General features: G+C 32.8%; 1 protein-coding gene across 1 annotated transcript in view; it reads left to right on the top strand.

Annotated features, from left to right (window-relative positions):
* The window catches only part of Pdcd4 (programmed cell death 4), a 20,713-nt gene extending 2,801 nt beyond the window's left edge, over positions 1–17,912 (top strand). The window contains exons 2-11 of the mRNA XM_010634634.2: positions 2,136–2,438; positions 4,394–4,488; positions 6,244–6,357; positions 8,564–8,785; positions 10,123–10,220; positions 11,904–12,018; positions 14,739–14,846; positions 15,086–15,196; positions 15,828–15,967; positions 17,765–17,912. Coding sequence (XP_010632936.1) covers positions 2,136–2,438; positions 4,394–4,488; positions 6,244–6,357; positions 8,564–8,785; positions 10,123–10,220; positions 11,904–12,018; positions 14,739–14,846; positions 15,086–15,196; positions 15,828–15,967; positions 17,765–17,825 — 1,367 coding nt within the window. The 3' untranslated portion in view covers positions 17,826–17,912. The remainder of the gene's footprint in view (positions 1–2,135; positions 2,439–4,393; positions 4,489–6,243; positions 6,358–8,563; positions 8,786–10,122; positions 10,221–11,903; positions 12,019–14,738; positions 14,847–15,085; positions 15,197–15,827; positions 15,968–17,764) is intronic.
* Positions 17,913–18,433: the final 521 nt, after the last annotated feature.

Genomic DNA, 18,433 nt, shown 5'->3' with positions numbered 1-18,433 from the left:
TTTTTTTTTTTTTTTTTTTTTTTTTTTTTTTGAGCCAGGGTCTCACTACGTAGTTGAGACTGCCTTGGAACTCACTATGTAGCCTAGGCTGGTCTCAAACTCACAGTGATCCTCCTGCCTCAGCCTCAGCCTCCTGAGTGCTGGGATTACAGGTGTACGCCACCACTCCCAGCTTGCTTTACTCCTATTTAACCCCTAATCTATTATGCTTAAAATCTCTTTATTTTTAAGAGTATCACATTATTATTAACTCTAGTGACTACCCTTGCTTTTTTTCTGGTTTGTGACTAAGTCATTATAACAGTTTCTTACCTGGTCTCTCCCTTTATATTTTCTGATTTTTTTTCCTGATATATGCTATGTTCCTCTGCCAAACTAATCTCCTCACCTCACCTTCTACCTATGATATCAAATCTAAGCTTTGGCCATTTGAATGTGGAAATGGTCATTAGTGATTATGGTGCGGGGAGGAGGGGCAAGATCATGAATGACCTTCCTTAATTTATAAGGTGAAAAGTTTATGCTTTCTTTTGAGATAATAGGAAAATCTTCATAAGGATTTTCAGTGGTGGCCTGTTTTTAGACAATCGTCTGTTCAGTTTGGAGATAGTTGGGTAACTTTTTTTTGTACTGGGGATTGAACTCAGGACTTTGCGCTTGCAAGGCAGATGCAGTACACTGAGCTAAATCTCTGGGCCCTTTTGGAAATAGTGTAAAGGCTACAGGAAGGGGACAACTTATGAGACTAATAAACTCTACTTAATGTTTTCATTTTTTGATTACTACAATATTTGTTCCTAACTTATACTTTTGTCAAGAATTGTAATGGTTTTAACATATGTATGCTTTCTATAGGATTATTAAAGTTTTTAGTTACAAAATATCTTAAAACATGTTAAAGCTCATAGACGTGGACTGACACATTATAACTAGGCATATTTCAATGATTTAAGTGAAAATTTCTCTGACTTGTGTTAGTGATAACAAACAAAACTCTGACCACCTAGTGGTAACTAATTCTTTAGCCTTTCTGACTTAAATGCATTTTCAGAGCAAAGCCAACTACTTAACAGTATGATAGTTACTGTACTAAGCACTGATAACACAGAGAAGCAGAGTCTCGTTATGGTTCCTTATGTTTCCTCCTTTGAGGCTCATACTAGTTGGAAAAGCAGGACAGCTTATAAAAGAGATAATAAACTGACTTCTGTGTTGTGTTAAATGAACAGTATGTGAGGATTAGTGTTGCTGTGGTTAAGGTTGTTATGAAAGTTTCCACAGATTGAATAAGATTTGAGGAATATCTTAAAAGGATCTTGATAAGTGAGAATGACTTTCTAAGCAGGGGAATGAGAAGGAGCTCCAAATATGTTTTCTTTCAGGAGATAATGTATCATCTTGTGTAGGCTAGAAGATTTTCAGAGGATAGACACTAATATGAATCAAGCTTGGGGAGATGAATTAGGACTTTTAGATGATAGTTTTGAAAGCAAGTCTTGCAGGAAAGCATAAGTAGATTCGCTTCCCAATCACACATGATTGCCTATTGGCCTTTCAGGCTCTTTTGGATTAGTAATAACCCCTAACCCTAAAATGATCACTATATTCATTATCGGATGTGTGGCAGGTCATTTGAACACTCCGAGCCTTACTTTACTTATTTGCATAAATATTATAATAATTAACTGTGGAACCTATGAATAAATAGCAAAGTATTCAGGACAACCCCTGATAAAATATAGTAGAAATTCTTCTGTAAATACTAGTTTATTTTCTTTTTTTGAGATTCTTTGTCTTAATGTCTCCAGTTGCTTAACTTTACTCACATAAGTCTATGTTTGGTATTGATATTAACATAGATTGTATGATCTAAATATGTGAGACATCTTATTTTTTTCAGGAAACCTTGTTCAGTAAGACTGCCTCATTTCCCTGGGTAATGGGAAAAGTAATCCTATTTAGCTGTCACTTATTGGATTGAACCATATGACATTGACAATATGTAACTATTATTAACCTACAGAGATGGTAATTTCATGAGATTCACCTTAATCACATTTAATGACTACACCTTGTACATATACAGCAATAGAGAATACTTAAAATAGTTTATTTCCTTCATTTTTGTCTTTAAGATCCTGATAATTTAAGTGACTCTCTCTTTTCTGGTGATGAAGAAAACACTGGGACTGAGGAAATAAGGAATGAAATAAATGGAAATTGGATTTCAGCATCCTCCATTAATGAAGCTAGAATTAATGCCAAGGCAAAAAGACGACTGCGGAAAAACTCATCCCGAGACTCTGGCAGAGGCGATTCAGTCAGTGATAATGGAAGTGAAGCCCTTCGAGGTGGAGTAACTGTGCCAACCAGTCCGAAGGGACGGTTGCTAGATAGGCGGTCTAGATCTGGCAAAGGAAGGGGACTACCAAAGAAAGGTTGGTATATACTGTGTGCAAAGAAACAAACGGGCAAAAATTGTCTAGTTCTTGTTCTGTGATTTCCTTGTCCTAGGAATGAAAGAAATTTAAACAGAAGGGTTTGTGGTTTTTAATAGGATGATTAAAGTTAGTTTCAAAATATCTTAAAAATATTAGCAATTTGAAGCTCATCCCAGTTTAGGTTTTTCCTTGAGTGTAGAGTTAGTTTTCTTCTTTCTTTTCTTGTGGTGCTGAGGATCAAACCTAGGGCCTTATACATGCTAGGCCAGTGCTTTACTGCTGAGCCACATCCCCAGCTCAAGACCTAGTTTTCATAATGGAGCTTCTACTCTTATTTTCACAAAATAAAGTACATACTAATGTCTCTCACTTATGAGTTGTGCACATACTGTCTTTGAAAGAGATAGCCAAAACTTCATCATATCTGTTATCTAATGAACCTAGTTATGTCCACTGTTAAAAGTAGTGAATATAAATTTGGTAGTATCTGGACAAAATTTCACATTTTTGTTTATCTGGTTCTGAGTTCTCTTTAGTTCTGTTTATTTTGGATACTGGAGTGGATAGGTGTTCACTACTTTATCCCCAGCACTTGCAGTAGTGACTAGCATATGGTAGAGACTTAAAATTTGTTGAATGAGGGGTCTGTCAGCTTCTCTTTAGTGGGAGTTTTTATATAATTTGGCGATTTGACTAGCTTCTGAATAATGGAGTTTCAATTTATAGCTCAGTTACGATCCTGATAATTTAAGTGACTCGCTTTTTTGGTAATGAAGAAAATGCTTGGAATAAGGAGAAAAGAATGAAACATAGGAAAATTGAATTCAGCATCTTCCATTAATGAAGCTAGAACTAAAGAAAAAAAAATGACTGGAAGAACATTTTTTTGTTTTGTTCTGTGTTTTTGGTACTGGGGATCCAACTTTGGGACCTTGAGCTTGTGAGGCAGGTGGCAGAACCACTGAGCTAAATCCCTGACCCAAGAACAGTATTTTTATAAGAGAAGGGAGAAAGAGTCTTAACAAAATAGATAAATTACTGCAGTTGGTCAGAAGTTATTATCTTTGTAGAATAGTTTGAATAATCATTGTTTGATCAAAATGAAACCTCATTAGAAGATTCTCATTTGCTTTAATGGCAAGGATTACATTGTGTGTTGTACAAAGTAAAACTTCACATAGACAAATTGGTGACATTGTAAGAGTTCGTTAAAAATAATATATTGATCCTTTAAAAATATTTCAGCAATTTTATGTAGTAAAGAAACTTGGAAAGTTGGAATTGTTAAACTCATACTGGTTGGTTTGTATGTAGAAGTAGAGAGATAGTTATTAGGGCTTTTAATGGTTAAATAGCATTTATTTGTAACATTGTTAATTGCAAAATACAGTTTAATGTGTACTTTGATGTTTTGAGTATTTTACTTTAAAACATTTGATGGTGATTACAGTGTTTGTTAGTTTTTCCCTTGAGTTTTTTGTGTCACGTTTTACTGGCCAACATGTTTCTTTTTGCTTTGGCTCAAGAAATGTATAATTTAGAGTTTAGCTGCAGTTTAATTTCTCTCAAGGTCTTTGATATGGCTATTTTTCTTGTTTTGTTTGTTTTTGACTCCATATGGTGTTTCAATTTGGTGTTTATGGAAATAGATTATAAAAAAGTCTAATCATTATTGAAAAAGTGATCTAAATAAAAAGGACTTTTAGGGCTAGGGATTTAGCTCAGTGACTCAAGCCTGTTTCACAAGCGCAAGGTCCCTAGTTTGATCCCCCATACTGGAAAAGTGTAAATCTCTCAGGTACAATTTTCAATTGGAAAAAGCTAACAGAAATTAAAGTTTTATTTTTTTAAAGCTAGCTCTTATTTAACATTTGTACATTTATAAGTATTTCAGATTTCAATTAAAATTTGTGAACTCTGAACTTCCCTTGTTCACTTCTAAACTTTGTTAGGTGGTGCAGGAGGCAAAGGCGTCTGGGGTACACCTGGGCAGGTTTATGATGTGGAGGAGGTGGATGTAAAAGATCCTAACTATGACGACGATCAGGTATCAGTGATTTACTTTCTTTTATATTTAAGATGTTTATAAACTTTTTGACTTAATGTTTGTAGTTAATGCATAAATTTGCCCAATAATATCTATATACTTTTACTCTGTAGCTTTCAAGGAGCATGTATGTAGATAAGCACATATGTACACCTGGATAGATACAACATCTTTATCTGTGTCATGTGTACTTAGTGCTTACAGATTGTTAGGTTAATTTGACATGAGGAAGCCCACCCAGTTAATTGATAGTAATTTATGTGTAATTTTAAGAGCATCTCAACAAATTCATTAGAATTTTTTATCAGTTTTCAGTAAATTCTGTTGTTTAGTTTCTGTAGTAATGATAATAGAGAAGAATGTTTTGAATACTGTAAAAGATTTATAGATGTTAGACTTCTTTTTTTTATTTTTCGTACTGGGGATTGAACTTGGGCCCTGTGCTTGCAAGGCAGGTGGAGGAACCACTGAGCCAAATCCCCAGCTCTGGGCTCCTTTTCAATACTGCTGTAACTGATAAATTTTGTTTTGGGGATGTGCATTTTTTTCTATGGAAAATACTGAAAATGTACATTTTCAATAGATTTTTATAATGATTTGTTAATATATTATATTTTTAATGGAAACACTCTGAAAGTGAATAGTATAACAAACCTGTTTGTACTTATCTTCCATTTTCACCAGTGACGATAACTGTTAACTCATAGTCTTACTTTATCCTGTATTCATTTACCAGTCCTCCCCAACCATGTTCTTCATCATTTTCAAACAAATACAAGATATTTACTTTTTAAAAACTAACTTTGCATAAGATAGGAAACAGTCTTGAGAGTTTTAATTGGGAAAGCATCAGGGCATTTGTTAGGTTGTTTTTATAGTGTACTGTTTGTGTATATATCTGTACCTACCTATTTTAACTAATAGTTGGACATGGTAATATTTCTAAGAGAATATGAAAAAATATATATTTAAAACCAGTGGGATTCAAATGCTGTGGAATTGGCTGAATATCTAGAGTCTTATAAAGCATGTGTTGTTAGAAACCAGTCATAAATTACAGTATTTCAGAGCTTTGTGTAGCCGAGAGAGGGATGGTTTGGTATGGATAGTAATCTTTTTGAAATTTCACTTGAACAGTGCTTTTTCTTAGAGATTTTCGGCCGCTATGATCTTTATGTTTTTATTTTTTATTATAATGTTAGGAAGATTTTGGATCCCACTTTTTAAAAATTGACTCATAGTATTAGTATATATTTATGAGGTACTATTTCATCTTTTAAACAGTGAAGGAATTTTGTTTGTTTGTTTGAGATGAGGCCTTGTCACCCAGCTGGCCTTAAACTCTCTTCCCCTTCTTAGTTTCCTGAAGTGCTGGAAGTACAGGTGGGCCACTGTGCCTGACAAAACATGAAGTTTTAATGAAAATACTTTCTATAATAGGAATCTTATCACATAGATTTTGGAGCACTGAAAGATTAGTTTTGAGAGAGGAAAGAAAATTAACATAAGATAATGGGGATTGAGAACAAGTCATATATTTGCTGTGGTTGATGGTTCCAATCTGCATATTGGTTTATCAAATTCCAGATTTTATAAAAGAGCAGTGACCCAGACTATAGCTGTATATAATATAAGTGATTAAAGCAGGTGCCATATCTTTATCTTGCCCTAAATGGAGATTACTAAACCAGTTGGAATATAATTTATCTGAATAGTTTACTTTTTAATTTATAACTTTTCTTCTTCCCTTCTCAGGAGAATTGTGTTTATGAAACTGTAGTTTTGCCTTTGGATGAAAGGGCATTTGAGAAGACGTTGACACCGATTATACAGGAATATTTTGAGCATGGAGATACTAATGAAGTTGCGGTAGGTTTAAAGTTACAAGTGTAATTTATATGCTATAAGAGAAAAAATGCTATTAGAATCAGAACTTACCTCAGTGATCTATCACTGAGTAAATTTTCATGAATAATATCTAAGAAATAGGATAAACTTTCATTTTGTTTAATCAAGTTTTATATATTTGTGATATGATAAGACATATGTGACATTTGCTACACTGAAAAATGGCATAATATGCTTTATAATTTTAGTGTAACATCTATTCTTATAATTTATAAAAAATAATTTTTAGCAATTTCAGGGCATTAATGGACTCTCTGAAGCCTCTTTGGGGGTGTCAGTTGAAATTTCCTGGCATACTTGTATTTTTTGACATTTACTTTAGTGTTTGGCAGTAGGTTAAAATTTATCTTTGTATTCAGTCCAAAAAATAAAACACACCATTGCAAAGATTTGAAAAGGAATGCATACAGCAACAGGAGAATATTTTTGAAGCATATTTTGGAAACATTTAATGTGTTTATTATAAATTGTTCATAAAGTAAATCTAGAAGTAAAATAAATTTATTAGCTTCATTAGGATTACTGTATTAAAATACATTTGTAACTTCTTAAAAGACTTAGAATTAGATTCTTTAAATTCAGATTGGACTTTTTTCATGTTTCTGTTACCATGAGGTTTGGTATCTTTGGATTTGTAGAATTCAATACAAAATAAATACTTGTTTAGTAAATGCCACATGGAGGAGATAGATGATTCCTACCCTTTTAATGCTCAATGAAGTGTAAATAGATTATTAAATATAATGTTTGGTTATAGAGGACAAGATTAATTTTAAAAGTCCTGTGAAGGCAGGGACTGTTGAAATCTAGGTATTTGACTTTACCATTTGTATATACTATGATTGACTGAGTAGTTCTATGAGCAGAGGGTTGTAGAAGCATAAAATCGAGAGCTGTACAGGAGGTGATTTGGGCCATCTGAAGGCTGGTTAGGAGTTTGCTAGAAAAGACGGCTGAAGGTGGTTTTCTAGGACAGTGGAGTATCATGTTTAAAAGCAGTGAGTGTGGGCTGGGGATTTAGCTCAGTAGTTCTGCTGCCTGCCTCGCAAGCGTAAGGTCCTGAGTTCCATCCCCGGTATTAAAACAAAAGGAATGAGTCTTTAGTACAGTTGAAGAAGATGAAATGGTGTGGGAAGAGATCACCAACAAGGACACCTGTTTAGGTGGTTAGTGAACCATGATTTAAAGACTCTTAAAAAACCTGCATGTGGTGGCATACTCCCATAATCCCAGCACTCTGGGAGGCTGAGGCAGGAGGAGCAACTTGGTGAGACAGAAAAGGGAGGCATTCTTCAGTAACTGGGTTCTATTGGCTGCCTGTATTCCACTTCCAGTGGTGTGGGCTATTCTTGGGTGTCCTCAGCCATTTCCTAATTTGTCTATGCTTTGAGTATGTTAGGAGTGATAATTACATTGTAATTAAATGAGGTAATATAAAGTAGCATTAGCTGCTGCTATATTTTTAATAGGAATATTTGACTTTATCCCAGTATTTATATCATGACTCCAACTTAGAAAGGTTTAAGATCTCATTTTTTTTAGCACAAATTGTTTCATTTTATGTATACTGTTCTATACCTTTTAAAAACTAACAATATATCTTGGAAATATATCAGAACATAAAGAACTGTATCCTTTTTGTGGCTGCATAATACTCCATTTGTAGATATACATCATCCTTCACTTAAGCAGTATCTGTGCTATTTTTAATGTTTTTGCTGTAAGATCTCATTTTAAACTTAGCATGAAATTACAAATGTTTGTTTCAAGACAGGGACAGTGGAGTATATGAACAGCAGCGTATTCAAACAGTAAAACGTATAAACAGCTTATAATGTACAATGAATTTTTCCACAAATGCTCATCAAATATTCTTAGAAATAATAGATTTTCAAGCAGAGGGTTAGTTAACTAGGACCAAACTTAGTAATATTATATAGTTCAGTAAGTGTTCTGAGTGTAATTCACATTCTTGAATTTAGTGTTCAGGTAAAGTTTGACAAATCAGCATTATTTATCCTATTCCACTAAGTATGACTGCTCAACTGATTATTTCTAAAGAGGGAGAGGTACATAGGTAAAAGCTTGATTTTCCAAAAATAAAATTGTATTGAACTATAGGAAGCGACATACTCCTTAAGATAAAAAAACTTACTCTTTTGAATAGGAAATGTTAAAAGATTTAAATCTTGGTGAAATGAAGAGTGGAGTACCAGTGCTGGCAGTGTCCTTAGCATTGGAAGGAAAGGCTAGTCACAGAGAAATGACATCTAAACTTCTTTCTGACCTCTGTGGGACAGTAATGAGCACAAATGATGTGGAGAAATCATTTGACAAGCTGTTGAAAGACCTCCCGGAATTAGCATTGGATACCCCTAGAGCACCACAGGTCTGTATTACCTTCTTTTGGATCATTACCCCTCCCCTTTCCACTTAAAACTGTACCACTATATGAATTTATATGTAAATTCCTAGTGCATTTTATTTAGCAGACAGACAGGAAAGAAAGACCGTACAAAAGCAGCTCCCTAACATTTTAGTGTATTTGTCCTAGCTATTTTGCTTGTTTAAACAGTCCTTATAATACTCCCTAACATTTTAGTGTATTTGTCCTAGCTATTTTGCTTGTTTAAACAGTCCTTATAAGACTGTAAATTCAATTTAATATCTTCCTCACATATTGCATATAGTTTTTAGGTTTCTAAGTGTATATATTTAATATTTTTTGCTGTATAGTCTCTATGTAAACTTCATTAGCTAGTATGGTATTCTAAAAATTCAGGTTATGACTTGCTTCACTAATGTTTACTATAAAAGTCATTAAGTACTGTTCCTTTTTGTAACTTTGAAAATGTGAAGTTGTAGTTTAATTATCAAAGTTTAAAACATATTACTTTAGAAATTGGTAGGTTATTCCCAGAGCTGTTTCTGTTCTGCTTTTCTGTGACCGATGGTAGTCTGTCTCAGGTATTGAGTTATGACTCAAAAGTGGACCTTTTTTCCTCTTTAAACCAATGCTTTTGCAAAAAGCCAAAAAGGAAAATAGGCTAACAAAAATAACCACTGTTAAGATTTTGACATTAAGTTTTCCATTCTGTTTTTGGTTATATATCCTTATGGCTTATACTTTTAATTAAAAATGGAGTCATATGACATATGCTATTTTGTAAAATTGATTTTTTCACTCCATAAAATGTGGAAAATATATTTCTGTACATGTACTATCCCATGTAGGTACTATTTAACCTAAATTTATTGTTGGATATTGTTTTCAATTTTTATAACATGTTATGAACATGTTTGCAAATAAATATTTCTACACACCTTTTCTCCATAAGATAAATTATTTTAACTAGTTTTTTTTTCTTTTTTTTTGAAAACTTAGTGTGGGTATTGTTTTCTTTTTTTTTAGAAAAGAGGTTTCTCTTGATGTTCAGCCATTCATTTAATTTTGATCATATATTAAGTCTTAGGCAGTGTGGAAGGTTTTGGGTAGTGAGCAAAACACATATGCCCCCCACGTAATTAACTTCACAAGTTCAAGATATGGGAGCACATGCCAAGCATAATTCACAGGTGCCAAGTAGGTGTTTTGAATACTCCAACATATCTTTGTGGTAGAGACTGTGTAGTTCAGCTAGTCATCATTTATGTGTTTAGAATTGTATCCTAGTAAAGGTTTGTTTTAGATTTTTTTTATAAAGTTCTCTTTCTTTCTTATTATAGTTGGTTGGCCAATTTATTGCTAGAGCTGTTGGAGATGGAATTTTATGTAATACCTATATTGATAGTTACAAAGGAACTGTAGATTGTATACAGGCTAGGTAAGTAATTTTTCTACTTAGAATTTCACAGTAGGGTGGAATTCTGTAGGATGCTATTAAAATGTCATATATATTGTGAACACCTGTCACTTGTCTATATTCTCCACTGTTAAGATTGAGAGATTATTGACATGAAACAACTGGAAGAGGATAGAAGTGTTCTGGGTTTTAGCTAACGTATTAGTGACCATCATGTGAAGCAACCCTTCTCTGGGCCTCAATTTCATATTTATAAAAAGAAAAGACTGGCTATAGAATGTCCTTTAGGTCACTTCACGTTCTAATGTTCTGAAATTATTGATTGTTTTATAAAGATGGATAACATAGAAGTCTCATTTACAATTTTGTTTTATCTTCAGTAAGTTTTTTTCTTAGGAAATCATGTCTTTGATGCTTATTCTTTGCTATAATTCATTTTAAGCTCAGTGTTATATTTGGGACTTGTATGATTTTTCTTCATAGATTTTTTTAAAAATTAAATTTTTATTTAAGGAATTTTACTGGTAATTCCTTCAGTACTCATTAAAGTCACTTTAATGGGGTTCTTTGTCTTTAAAATAGCATTTAAAAGAACTGATGCTTAATCCAGTCATCTTATCTGTCTTGCCTCAATTCTGTTATCTTTACTTGAATTATAGATGAACGACAACCTCAAAACTCCTGGGATCCTAGATCCAATTTCTTTCAGCAATTTACACTTTAGGAGCATTTAGGGTAGATGGATTTGCTTTGCTCTAACACCTTCTCTAAACATGAGTGAGTTTGTATTTATTTCTTAAGCTATTCACAGGAGTAGTACAGATCTTTAGGATGTGAGAATATCTAAAGTTAAAAAAAATTATTAGGTCTTTCATGTTTTTTGCTGTCTTGTATTGCCTCATCACAGGCCTCAGAAATAATCCTTTGAGCAAAGCAAACCAGTGTTAACTGATATAGGGGGAAGAGATGTAATTCCCAAACCTGCTAGATAGCTGAAACGTGAGTTCATGTTCTCTAAAATCGAGGAATGAACTCTAGGAGCAACGGAGTTTAAGAATAGAAAAAATTTATTGAGGGAAAGAAAGCTTCTGTCTAAGAGAGACAGAAGGGGGAACTGGAAAGTGGGTTGCCCTTTTCATACATACTTAAATTTGGACTTCGCCATGTCCTAGGCTCTATATTGACTTAATTTCCCAGGGCTGCTTCAGGTCTCCCTGGAAAGGCATGGATCTAGGTAAAAATTAGTTACATGTGAATGTTGTTTTGGTGTAATTATTTTGTAATATCTTTGGATTTTTCTTTTCTTTTTTTTTTCTTTTTATGAAATGAAACATACAAATTTATTTCCTAGCATCTTCAATAAATGTTTCAAAATCTGCCCCAAACATTTAAATCTACATTTTAAACTTTTAACATAAAAGAATTAGAAAATCTTCAAATATAGGCACTTGTCCCCAAATCTTTGGATTTTTCTTGACCAAGCAATGGAAGTAACAGAGCATGGGACTATTAATGAGAATCAACTTTTTTTGCTCCCTACTTTTTAGTTTGAAAAATAGTTTTTTAAGAGGAGTTTTGAATTTTATATTGCTTTGATATTTATGGAAGTTTTCAGTACATATGTGATTGTCAGTTTTATCCAAATTTAGCAAATTCAGGCATGTCTAGGTATCAGAATTAAATTTTGCCTTTCTCTTTTTGCAGAGCTGCTCTGGATAAGGCCACTGTACTGCTGAGTATGTCTAAAGGCAGAAGGCGTAAAGACAGTGTGTGGGGCTCTGGAGGCGGGCAGCAGTCTGTCAATCACCTTGTTAAAGAGGTACCTTTTGAGGGTTGTTTTTAACTTGATTTATACACATTCCTGTGAGAGAAAGAAACAAGTCATCTTACAGCTACAAACAGAAAATGGAATACTGTAATTGATTTATTTTGGCTTTATACTATTTTGCTACACAATAATTAGATATAGTTCTTTTTTTTCTTTTTTTTTTTCTTTTTTTTTTTTTTTAGCTAAAAGAGCTTTCATGAATACTTATAAGGCTATTGCCCTGTGAGGTGGTGTATGCCTATCTTCTCAACCCTTAGGAGGCTGGGGTAGGGAGCTGAGAAACCAGCCTAAACTATATACTAAGATTAAGACTGCCTTGGATTACATAGTGAGACCTTATCTCAAACCAAAAAAAAAACCAAAACCCAAAAAGACTATGAATTTCTAGGGAATCCTTGAAATCTTACATTGGTATTAAAATTTTTTTACATATGTACTGTTAAAATAAGGTTTTTGTAAAATATGTCTTTATATGAGCAATTTGAAATTGGATAGTCTCAGGTAAAACATTATGTTGGCGTTTGCAGTGTCAAAATTACAATCTGTGTTTTTAAAAAAATGAAAAATAGAAAAATTGAGATACAAAAACAGCTAAGATGTTTGGGCAGTTAGGCAAGAAAAAGAAATGAGTATCTAGACTAGAAAGAAAGAAAACTAGCTGCATTTCTAGATGATTTGATCTGTAGGCAGAAAATACAAATGAATGTACAAAATAACAAAAAACCAAAGCTAACAGACAAGTTTGCAAGATATGAGAACTATATAAGAATTCAATTCTATGTCTGTGTTGTAGTAATCTAAAATAAAATTACACTTAGATTTACAATAGCTTCAAAAATAAAATACTAAGAAATTAACCAAAGAAATGAAAATCTTGTACACTTGAAAGTGGCAAAACATTTAAATCAGAGACCTACAAAGAAAAGTATCCTATATATATGGGTTAGAAACTTTAAGATTAAGATGTAAGTATTTTGAGAAACTGCCAGACTGCTTTATGATATGTGAATTACCTCTCAATACAAAAATAGACAAGGTAAAAAATTGAAATAAAACTACCATTGTACAGTGTGAGTTTGAAGTTGACATTATTTGGATATTCATTTACAAGGAAGGAAAGGTTAGACAGATTTCTAGAAATATTTACATGCTATTGTAATTTATTCTCAAAAATGCGTGGCATCTGACCGGGAACATTTTTATTTTTATAACTAACTTACAGAATTTAATTAACATTACAGTGGTACCTTGGCTCACAAATTTAATTCTTTCTGCGGTTTTGATTGCAAACTGAATTGGATGAGAACCAGTCAAATCAATGATTAGGTTAGGTTCATTGTTGACCTTATGGGGAAGTTTGATGATTTCGTTCTTGTCCAATTCTGTTTCAGACCAGATTTATGGAAGGAATTAGGTTTGTGCATGAAGGCACCTTTGTAATTTGTAATTATTTGTGAATATGCTAATACAGTGCTTTAAATTTATTTTCTTAAATCATGATGATTGGAGTATTCATTAGGATATATTCCAGTCATTAAATTTTACTTTACTTTTTTACATTTTTAAAATTTATTTTCTGGTACTGGGGATCGAACTCAAGATCTTGCTTGTGTGGCAGGCAGTGGCACCACTGAGCTAAATAAATCCCTGGCTACTTTACTTTTTATAAAGATAATATTGTATAAGTTGGAAGTAGGGAATACTTACATTAAGATTTTAATCAGCCAGTGTTGAGTCCCCACTAAATAGAAAGGTATAGGCAGTTTATAGGGAAGAACATTCCTGACTGAAGCTTTTTAGCTGAAGAACTTTCCACTTTTTTTCTAGAGTCATAGATGTTACTGTACAAGTGGGAGAGTCAGACCTGTAATCTATAACTGGAAGCTGAATTATTAACATTTTTACATAATGAGTTTCAAATCTATAATTGTAGATAAAAGAGACTCTGTGGAAGTCTTAGCCCTGTCTATTAATGCTACATTTTTACTTCCATTGCATTTTTAATATCTTGACAGAAAAGAATTATTTTTTGCCACTTCAAAAATTCATAAAAGACTTTCAGTTAGTGCCCTCTAGTGGTATTTTAAAAAATTCCCTTATTTTCAGTTGGAAACACAAGCATTCATCACAATTCAAGACCATATTTATTGTAAATCTGCTCGGGAGATCTTGGTGACTATTCAGACACACTGAATCACTGCACCTGCTTTCTAATTATGTGTCATTTAAAAGCTTGAAATTTACTTAATTATGGAAAAGTTTTTTGTTTTTTCGGTACTGGGGATCCAACTCAGGACCTTGTGCTTATAAGGCAGGTGCCATGCCATTGAGCTAAATCCCCAGCCCCCTAAAAAGTTTTTTTTTTTTTAATGTTCCAGTCAAATGACTGTTCTCAGACAACTAGGACTTGCTGTTTCATTGTGTAATATATTGGGATGAATGAGTGTAAATACGTAGCAGTGAACCTGTGGCACATGGCAGGCTGTTTGTATTACTGAATGCTCTAAAATGTTCATCATCATTGCTGTAAATAATCCTTTAGGCAGCCGGGGATTTAGCTCAGCGGTTCCACTCCCTGCCTAGCAAGCACAAGGTCTCAAGTTGGATCCCAGTACAAAAAAAAAAAAAAAAAAAAAAAAAAAAAAAATCCTTTAGGCAAGCACAGTTTTTAAAAACATATTCTGACATATTTCACCTTTGCAATCTAATAGATTGATATGCTGCTGAAAGAGTATTTACTGTCTGGAGACATATCTGAAGCTGAGCATTGTCTTAAGGACTTGGAAGTACCTCATTTTCACCATGAACTTGTATATGAAGTAAGATTATTTTGCCATGTCAAAATTTTTAAAAAATGTTCCTTACTGTACATAGAGACTTCATGCTTCTTTAGTAACATTTTTTGAAAAGTACTAAAAAATGGTTTTAAAACTATAACTCTTAGAAAATTATATAATCATTACTTGGTATGTAATCATTCTTGTATTAGAGGAAAAATTTAATACATTGTAGGAGTAAATTCCTTTATGAATTTTTTATTCTTTCATTCAATTTTTAGGCTATTGTAATGGTTTTAGAATCAACTGGCGAAAGTGCATTCAAGATGATTTTGGATTTATTAAAATCTCTTTGGAAATCTTCTACCATTACAGTAGACCAAATGAAAAGAGTAAGTATGACAGCATTTTGAATAATTTTGAAGCTTAAACTGTAAATATATATTGATTAAAGATTGATTGTGAAGGAAAGTTTCTTTTAGGATGTTTAAGTTGTCTTTAGGTTTTGTTTTCTTAATGGTAATGTTTGAGGTTTGACACTCTTGTACCCATTTCTTGGAAAGAAACACTGCACTTTTTTTGTTTTGCCTATTTTTAAAAATGTGATTATTTTACTTCAGGGTTGAAGTTTCTAAGATATACTACTTCCTGTTTTATATCTAGAGAAAAATACCAGTTTTTAACAAATTATACTTGTTTCATATTTAAAATTTTACATATTATTGCTTAAATGTTAGTAACGTATGATACTTGTGTTATATTTTTAAAAAGGTAGTAAGTGTGGGGAAGTAAGTGAGGAACTGGCCTGATGTCTGACATTTGCCTGCAGGTATTTTGAGAGTATTAAAGAAAACATTCTGTAACACACATACTTCTGTGCTTTTCAAAGGTTCAGATTCTGATTTGTTTCATCATATAAACATTTGACTTTAAGTATAGATTGATGTTATAATGATGGATTGTGTTTCATGCCATGTATTTTATATGGACTGACAATTCTACATATAATTTCAATTGTTTTAGGGTTATGAGAGAATTTACAATGAAATTCCTGACATTAATCTGGATGTCCCACACTCATACTCTGTGCTTGAGAGATTTGTAGAAGAATGTTTTCAGGCTGGAATAATTTCCAAACAACTCAGAGATCTTTGTCCTTCAAGGTACTTTATTTAAATAGTACTTTCTCAATGTAAAATACTTAGGAAGGCTATGCTAAGACAGTTTCTTGTTCCAACTGTAAGAACAGTACTGTAGTAGTATATTCCCTTATGTGACTAAAGAGAGAGAACCATTTATTTTGAGTTTATGGAGAAAAATGAGTAAAGCTTGTTTTGCCCCCAGTAAATGTGTACAGTACTACCTCGTGAAGCCCCAGTTCATTTTAAGAAAATTAATTTTGTACAGTAGTTCTGTGTACCTTTCAGTGTTATTTCAGAGTAGGTATTAATCACAAGATTAAGAAAATTGAAGCTTCTAGGGTATAATGTGCCTTTTCTAAGTTCACACATGGTAGAGGCCAAGTATGAATTCAGACTTTTTCAGCCTTCAAAAATCCTAGGATCTTTTCCCATACTCTGTGGCTTCCTGTTTCCTCATAGGATGGAGAATTAGGCTATTAGAAAGTATGTGCAAATGGATATACATTTAGGAGTATTGTTCTTTGGAGGTAATTATTTGTACTATGCTATAACCCTTGAATTGGTAAGGATTTTGTTGTTAATGATAATGAAGCTTATAATGTAATAGAGATAAACAGTTAAAATTTGCTTTAGTTTTATGCACATTTGAAGTTTTTGTAGTTTTTTCTGAAAAAACTTTTAAGCTTTGAGTATTTCTGTTGCATCGTGAAAGTTAAATTTGAAAACTATTTCCTGGTAGGGTTGATGTTCTTCAAAGTTTAGAAGCCATTAAGGCTGAAGGAAAATAGTGGAACATGGATGGTTTAATGGCTTTGATAGAAATGTTTGGAAATGCGCATCATGGCTTGGTGATGACACCATTTATGTACTGATGTGCCAAATGGTATTCATTAATAAAACTCCCCATCTTCATTTCTTACCTGGTCTCAAAGCCTTTATATTCATGAAAATGTAGGTGGTTTCTACTTAGTCATAGTGAGTTTGAAAAGATGTCAGTATCTTTGGCACTGCTTTTTAAGTCTTTCAGCCTGTTTCAAAGTGATGCTTTCTTTTGTGGCTTCACTTTTGAAGATATTTGAGGAGATACCTAAATTTTCAGTGAATGTCAAACAACTTGACTTTTATCATACGTAGTTTTGCTTATTTGGGTAAAGTGCACAATTGTACGTGATCTTACATGTTTGTACCTGTTGGCCTGGTGTAAGATACTAAGGGATAATTCTGTACTAGCTTTGTTTCCCTGGGGTTCTTGCTGCAACCTGTAGTAGCTAAAGTGGTTACTTTAAGGGAAGGGCTTAAGTTTCGAAATGGCAAAAATCCCAGAATCGGAGATAGGCTAGAATTAACTGTTCTGATTTTATCTTTCTACATTTAGTTAATGGCTTTTCTACAGCTGAGAAGCATTTTTAAAAATTGTTAAACATGTATATTTTGATAAACCTATATAACAGCTCCAGCTTGCATAATTCTCATTCATGTTAGTGTTTCCTCTGTGGCTCATTATGTAAATTCCAATGATGTAGGAATATTAAATTTCTAAATCAGATGTCTTAGTTTTGTTTCAACATGAACATAACTCCCTAAGAATGTATTTTAGTAATTAAGCTTTTAAACAAAACTGCACAGATTTGCTGCTCATTTGTTTGCTACAATATACTAGAGTAGGGAAAAATATCTTTTTCAAAAATAATTAAGAAATGCTGATCATTTTCTTAAAAACTTTCAAATCTAAATGTATAACCAAAGATTGCCAAGTTTTTAATATTTAATTGAATATAGTAAGAATCTGTTTGCTTATTTTTGTTCTTTTCATTACAGGGGCAGAAAGCGTTTTGTAAGTGAAGGAGATGGAGGTCGCCTTAAACCAGAGAGCTACTGAATATAAGAACTCTTGCAATCTTAGGTGTTATAAAAATATATAACTGAGTTGTAAGAGTTGTTAGCACAGGTTTTTTTTTTTTTTTTTTTTTTTTTTTTTAGCACTTGTTTTGGGTACAAGGCTTTTCTGAAATTTTATAAATTTTAAGGGGAATTTTTAAAAAGGAAGTTTGTTTTTGTTTTTGTTTTTTCTTTTTGAGGGTAGAAAGGAGAGAAAAGTAGCCACTTAAGTGGAAAATTCTATAAGCTACCTTTTGTAAGTGCCATGTTTATGACCTAATCATTCCAAGTTTTGCATTGATGTCTGACTGCCACTCCTTTCTTTCAAGGACAGTGTTTTTTGTAGTAAAATCACTGGTTTATACAAAGCTTTATTTAGGGGGTAAAGTTAAGCTGCTAAACCCCATGTTGGCTGCTGCTGTTGAAATACTGTGCTTTGGGAGTAAAAAAAAAAAAGTTTTTTCTTTGTCGTAAAGAATTAAAAAAAAAAAAATGAGTCATGAGACTTACTCATCTTTCCAGGGAACATATTGATTGGTCTTAAAGACTAGACCGTTAAGTAAATGGTGGCTGGAACATCTATTTTTCTACAAAACTGGAAAAATGAAA

Source organism: Fukomys damarensis, unplaced genomic scaffold (genome assembly GCF_012274545.1).
Source record: "Fukomys damarensis isolate Sample0158 unplaced genomic scaffold, DMR_v1.0_HiC HiC_scaffold_8, whole genome shotgun sequence".
NCBI lineage: Eukaryota > Metazoa > Chordata > Mammalia > Rodentia > Bathyergidae > Fukomys > Fukomys damarensis.
Note: the sequence above shows the minus strand (reverse complement) of the source record. Positions and strands in the feature narration are given on the sequence as shown.